The sequence below is a fragment of the Helobdella robusta genome (assembly GCF_000326865.2).
Source record: "Helobdella robusta unplaced genomic scaffold HELROscaffold_23, whole genome shotgun sequence".
Classification (NCBI taxonomy): domain Eukaryota; kingdom Metazoa; phylum Annelida; class Clitellata; order Rhynchobdellida; family Glossiphoniidae; genus Helobdella; species Helobdella robusta.
In genome coordinates, this window is record NW_008704216.1 from 395,441 (window position 1) to 402,940 (window position 7,500).

Here is a 7,500-nt window from a genome sequence, read left to right on the forward strand (position 1 = left end):
GGCTCCAACAGACCCGCCATTATTGACCTACATTTTTTATGTTTGTTTGTTTTTCTCTGTGTGTGTGCGTGTGTGTGTGTGAGAGAGAGAGAGAGAGAGAGAGAGAATATAAGTTTTTTTTAAACGTATGTTTGCGACAGAATGTAATAGTATTTAAATATATGTGAATCTAAATAAATAATTTTTTATTTTACGTCTTTCTAAATAGGTTTGCCTGTATTTGTGAATTCAATCATCCAATGAACATAATAATATAATTTTATATACACATACAAAAAAAGTGTATACGTACATTGAACATACAAACAAACAAACATACATACAGACAAACAAACATACATACAAACAAACAAGCATACAAACAAACATACAAACAAGCATACAAACAAACATACAAACAAGCATACAAACAAACATACATACAAGCAAACAAATAAACATCTTTTTTTGATAAGCAAATAAAGTTTAAATAAAAAATTGAATTAAAAAAAAACAAACATACATACAAACAAACAAACAAACATACATACATACAAACAAATAAACAAACGTACAAACAAACATACAAACAAACAAACAAACCACCAACATCGTGGTAGACTTGCCAGCCCCGTTGTGTCCTAGGAAGGCAGTGATCTGATTTTTGTAGAAGTCAACAGTCAGATGATCGACTGACGGGAATGGAACTTTGGGAAACTTTTTATACAAATCCACAACGGCTACCCCAACCGTGACGTCAGAGGGCACGGGTTCGTGGTAGATAAGCACCCGGGGCCGTTTTGAAGCCAGGTTCTTTTTTCTCCTTAATTTTTTTTCCAATCATTTATTTGGTAAAAAAGAAAATCACCAGAAGATCTAAAAGAAAAATAACTTGTGCAGACCACCATAATTAAAATGTAACTGAGGGAATGTCTTGGCAAAAAAAAATAAAATAAAAAATTTCAAATGATTAATTCAAATTGGAAAATAAAAATTTTACAACTTTTCTGCAATTGTCTGAAACATTTATATAATAGTAAAAAAAAATAAAAGTAATATCACGAGTTTGAAATAATAATAACTAATTAAGTTTGAAGAACACTTTTAATATACTCATCAACCTTTGCCTTTCTGTTGGTTTCTCCACTTTCGTGTTGGGCATTTTTGATTTTATGAATGATCTTCGTCTACGCCATCTGCTAGATGCTGTGTGTGTAGGTTGTTGATAAGCTCGTTAGTGTGTGTCTAAGTGTGTGCGTGTGTGTGTGTGAGCGTGTGTGTGTGTGCGCGCGTTCGTCACGAGTGTTTATTGTTTGTTATTATTTTCGTGAAATTTTTTGACATATGTAGTATAGAAATGAGTTTCTTCTCAGGTTCAATTCTCGTGAGAGGCACAATGGATCAAGTATGCTTTTGTCTACTATATCGCATTCATTCACGGGCGGTAATATTGAATTTCTAACCACAAATGCATGCACGCACAATGCTTAAATGCACACACACACACACAAATACACACACACACATACAAACGCATACATGCACACACACACACACGCACGTCTATACACACACGCACGTCTATACACACACACACGCACACACAAACACCTATACACACATGCACTAACATGCAGAACGGTTCTTTTTAATCCTGTTCGCCAAGTTTAGCTTCCCAAAGAATTTCGAGCGTCCCCTCTTAACTACCCCCCTCCTATCTCCACCCTTTCCCCGTCTTGAAAAAAATGGCATTCTTCTTCTAAAAGAATTATTTGATGAAATATTCGCTCCGTTTCTATCCGAATATTTTGCCGATACCGATTCAACTGTAACATCACCTGCTCCATCAAACTCGGCAAATTTGAATGACGTTTCAGTCGGTAAATTAATCGGTTTGGGTGCATTTCTGTTGCTCGGTTTTTGTACACATTTCGGTATGCTACTCGGTTTTGTATTTTTTCTGTTTGAATTATTTGCCACAGCCCTCGGTTTGGATTTTTTCATGAAGAATGTCAGAGGAAAATGAAATGGCTTCGGAATGCCATACTCGCCTGTTATACGTTTTGTATGTATGTTTGTTTGTATGTATGTATGTTTGTATGTACGTATGTATGTACGTATGTACATGTCTTAGAAATTGTGACCAACTGGCTGAAATAAAATTATTGGTGAAAAGATATTGACACATCCATGTGTAGCATATCAATAATAAATCATAAAATAATTAAAAAAAAATTTTTTCCACTTAAATATTTAAAATTTTGAAAAAAAAAACAAATAAAATTATTTAGCGTGTTAACTGTTGAAATCGTCAGAAGCTACAAAACACAAACCGGGCATAACTTCGCTGAAGTAAAGAATAAGTACCCACGTAACAATGGTATCAACGGTCATGCCAACCATGCAACTCTGAACGTTGAAACCATTCTCTAGAATCGGATGTTTACCGATGTTTGAAGCCTGGATGCCTACCTCCAGCTCTTCGTATTGTACCATGTATTTCAAGGTGTATACCAGAGGAACTGGATGAACGAGACAGGCCTGGAAAATATTTTTGTTGCTTAGTTAGTTTATTTGTTTCGTCTTGTTTGTTTGTTGTTTGTTGTTTGTCTGTTTGTTTGCTTGTTTGTCTGTCTGTTTGTTTGTTAGAATAAGCCACTGACACCCACACGCCAACCAGCTGCCAAAAATGCAAAAATGAAAATACCAAATTTCAATCTAATCAAATCCACACAACAAAACACTCGCAGCCCAGCACACACCAACCTACCAAAATAAAATTTATACCATTTGACAACGTGTCCTCTGTCCAAGAGAGATTCAGAGCCACCTGATGCAGGAGCAGCATATAGAAGATGGTAAAAAACACAGCCACCGTCGGTTTCGAGAAGAAGACGCTTATCAGCACTCCTTTTGACATCAGATTGAAGAAGAATATGAAGTTGAAGAGCAGAAACAACGACATCGATGAGTGGATGAAGATCTGCTTCGAGGCCTGTAGGTGGAGATTCGTGAAAAAAATTCATCTAATTATTTATTAAAATTATGATTAATTATAATTAATTAAGAAGATTTATTAAGGTTAATTATGATTCATATTAATAACAGGTAGAAATGAGTTAATAATTTTTTGAAATTTAAAAACAAAAAATACAAAAAAAACTGTTTTGAAAATTATCGAATACCGTCAAAAATTCGACTAAAACTTCGTCAAAAACTACCAAACACATAGAAAAATGGACTAAAAAACCGTCCAAAAATACCAAAACCGACTGAAATACCGACCGAATACCGGCCAAAAACCCGATAACGTCACCACCAGCGCCACTACTAACACATAAAATATAACTGACGCCGATGACAGGCAGAGTGTACAAAACGACAAATGTAATTATCCACGAAAGCCAATAGGCCGAATCCATGAGTCCCATCACCTTCATGAAATCTCTCAATTTCAGGTGTTTTTCCGTGACGATGAGTCCTACGATGCGACAGAGGCACATCAGCCAGCAGAAGTATAAGAAGGGCGATACTTTCTTGATGAAAATTTTTTTCCTGTTGTTGGGTATTTGGTTGGTTGGTTGGTTGGTTGGATGGATGGTTGATTGGTTGGTAGGTTGGTTATTTGTTTGGTTGGTTATTTGTTTGGTTGGTTGGTTGGTTGGTTGGATGGATGGTTGATTGGTTGGTAGGTTGGTTATTTGTTTGGTTGGTTATTTGTTTGGTTGGTCGGTTGGTTGAGTGGGCGTTTATTGGTTGGATGTTTGGTTGGCTAACTATCCGGTCAGCCGGACAGCCAGTTAGATAATAATTTAAAATTTTCAACAATTCACGCCATAAAAAATTTAAAACACTTCCAAAAACCACAGCACAGAGAAGAGGCAGCTGGATAATTACACGTTAATATACTGGCAGGGTGTCGGGAACCTCTGGACTATGGTGCCGTAGAAATTTGACGTATTTTGCAAGCGGATGAAAGCCTGTTCTATCAGATCCTGCAACATCACGAAGCCGAAACTTTCATAGCCCGACAAGTCCGGAACATCAATAGGAGCATTCTTTTTTCTGGTTTAATTTAAGTTTACTTTTCATGTGCGTGTGTGTGTGAGAGAGAAAGAGAAAGAAAGAGAGAGAAAGAGAGAGAGAGAAAAAGAGTGAGAGAGAAAGAAATGAGATTATAAGAGTGTTTGTGAGAAAGAAAAAGAGAGAGAGAGAAAGAGAGAAAAAAAGACTGAGAGAGAAAGAGATGAGATTATTTTAAAGATTTTTCCAGAAGCGTTACGTTCTTCATAGCTTCTAATTCAATTTCTAATTATAAGATGAGACCGTAATAGAAGAATTAGGAATTTTCTAATTTAATTTTATTAATTTAAATTTAGAAATATATATATATATATAAAACTTTTTTATTTTCAACGTATCCGTCCTTGGAACATGATCCGGGTGCATCATGATCGTGTAGTTCAGGATTTCTGATCCCTCTTTCCGCAAAACATCAAAAATCAAGCCTGGTAATGAAAGAAGGAAGTAAAAAATGACTGAATGGGTGAATGAATGAATGAATGAAAGAACGAACGAACGAACGAATGAATGAACGAACGAAAAACCAGCAAATGGGACGGCCTTGGCTTCTTTAATTTCTTCATAATTTTCAGGTTCGAAGTGCGTCCTGAAGGTTTCGTAATCGACTTCCTTGAACTCGAGGAACACGCACTAGACGAATTAATATACACACATACAAACATACAAACTGAGACAAACAATCTCACAAACAAATATACAAACTGAGACAAACAAGCACACAAACTTATACAAGCACACACCCAAATCATGCAAAAATGCGAATATAAAACCAATATGAGAAACATTTATTTCTGCACGAATCACACACTCACACACACACACACACACACACACTTTTGTAACGGTAACGAACAGGGCGATGACTTCATTTAGAAACGCCAGCAAGTTTCGGTATCCAATCGGTCCAATGTTGAACATGAATTTCATTAACAATTCTCTATCGAAGTTTTTCGGCTCGTTTAGATGGTAAAAGTACGCTATACCCTAATTTCGGAATCGTATCGTTATCGTATCATTACCGTATCGTATCGTTATTGTATTGTTATCGTATTGTATCATTATCGTGTCGTTATCGTATCGTTATTGTCGTCTATGTATCTTTTTTTGTATTTTAATTCGTATCCATTGTTTTATGAACCGTTGCTATTGCTATCGTGTCTGGCTAATAACGCCAGTATCGTTTTGGTCTCGCTATGTGTCTCATAACAACAACAACAATAATAAATAAAAACAACAACAATAATAATATTATTAATAATAACAATAATAATAAACAACAACAATGATAATAATAATAATAACTTTGACGATCTTCATCAGAAATGATGTATCGATCAGGCCCTCAAGCTTGTTGAGGAGCATGTAGGCCACAGTCAGGTTATGAAAGACATCCTCCAGTTCCTTCATAATTTCTTGCATCTTTTGATAGGGTAGGTTATTATTACTATTATTATCATTATTACTATTATTATCATTATTATCATCCTTATTATTAGTATTATTATTATAATTATTATTATTATTGTCATCATCGGCATTACTATATTTGTATTCGTATTTAAATTTTAGATTAAGGTTGTCGTTGCTGTTATTATTATTATTATTATTAAATTAAATAATTAAATTTCAAATTGGTAATGTCAGTGTTATTATTATTGTTATTATTTTTATTATTATTTTAGATTAATAGAATTTTTTAATTGTTATTATTATTATCATCATTGTTATTATTATTATTGTTATTATTATTAGTTTTATTATTATTATTATTGCCCCATCATCATCATCACCTTGCTGATGACCTCTGCTGCCTTGCTACTGCCACTCTCCCAGAAGACAATCCCCGCCAAAAATCGGTTTCCAATTGCGAACGGATTGAGGAATTGAGCGCAGGCTATCATTCATTTATTCATTTATTCATTTATTCATTTATTCATTTATTCATTTATTCATTTATTCATTTATTCATTTATTCATTTATTCATTTATTCATTTATTCATTTATTCATTTATTCATTTATTCATTTATTCATTTATTCATTTATTCATTTATTCATTTATTCATTTATTCATTTATTCATTTATTCATTTATTCATTTATTCATTTATTCATTTATTCATTCATTCATTCATTCATTTATTCATTCATTCATTCATTCGTTTGTTCGTTCATTCGTTCGTTCGTTTGTTTGTTCATTCATTTATTAGTTCATTCATTCATTTATTCATTCACTTAGTCATTCATTCATTCATTCATTCGTTCACTCATTTATTCGTTATTTAATCATTCGTCCCATTCATTCAACACACACATACGTGCTAATCATAAACTTTCAATTATTCACTCACCCATTCACTAATTCACTCATTCACTCACTCACTCTCTCATTTGTTTACTCATTCACTCACTCACTCATTTACTCATTCATTTACTCACTCACTCACTCATTCCCTTTTGGCAACCTACCCCCAGAGCTGACAATAGTATCATAGAAGTTTTGTAGTAATATCATGCTAATAGGCAACTGGCCTTTGCCACACAATAAGGTCTTTGCTTGAAATCTGTGGTTACTTTTCAATTCAAAATGTGTGTGTGTGTGTGTGTGTGTGTGTGTACGTAGTGTGTGTTTTTAAAAGGTTTTTTTATTTCAATTCTGCTAAATTAGATGGCATCTAGGGTTGTGCCCATTCATCCATCCATACGTAATTACATTCAATCAATCCACTCAATCCATCCATTCATTCATTCATTCATCTATCTATTATTTAATACATCCAAAATAATCACTCCACTAATCTGCCGTTATATTAGTTTCATTCTTTCATTCGAAAAAGGTCACATTCATCTATCAATAAATTCATCTATTCATCATTTCATTCATCCAAAACTTCTATTCCACCCATTGATCTCTCATTTCATTCATCCAAAACTTCTATTCTATCCATCCAGCATTTAATTCATCCAAAACTTATATTTCACCCATCCATCTATAATTTTATTCATCCAAAACTTTTATTCTATCCATCCATTATTTCATTCGTCCAAAACTCTTAATTCATCCATCAATCTATCCATCCATCTCTCCACCCATCATACATAAATCTATCCATCTATCCATCCATCCACCCATCATCCATCGATCTATCCATCCATCCATCATTTCATTCGTCCAAAACTTTTAATCCGTCCATCAATCTATCCATCCATCCATCCATCAATCTATCTATCCATCCATCCATCCATCCATCCATCATTTCATTCCTCCACTCTACCTGGGAAATGACGTATTCTCGAGAAGTGCGCGGAGGAATTTCCGAGTTTCCGGCATTGCGTCGGACATGCGCATCATACTTTCGTACTATTTATTTTTTTTTAATTATGAATAAATTATTCTACCTAATTATAATAATAATTAATAATAATAATAATAATAATGA

General features: G+C 34.0%; 1 protein-coding gene across 1 annotated transcript in view; it reads right to left on the reverse strand.

Moving 5' to 3' along the window:
• HELRODRAFT_79043 (hypothetical protein) overlaps positions 1-3,482 on the reverse strand; it is a gene marked incomplete at both ends in the record, with an annotated part of 17,378 nt that extends 13,896 nt beyond the window's left edge. The window contains 4 exons of the mRNA XM_009018874.1: positions 1-27; positions 590-696; positions 2,302-2,457; positions 3,222-3,482. The exon at positions 1-27 is cut by the window's left edge and continues 105 nt beyond it. Of these exons, the coding sequence (XP_009017122.1) occupies positions 1-27; positions 590-696; positions 2,302-2,457; positions 3,222-3,482 (551 nt within the window). The remainder of the gene's footprint in view (positions 28-589; positions 697-2,301; positions 2,458-3,221) is intronic.
• Positions 3,483-7,500: the final 4,018 nt, after the last annotated feature.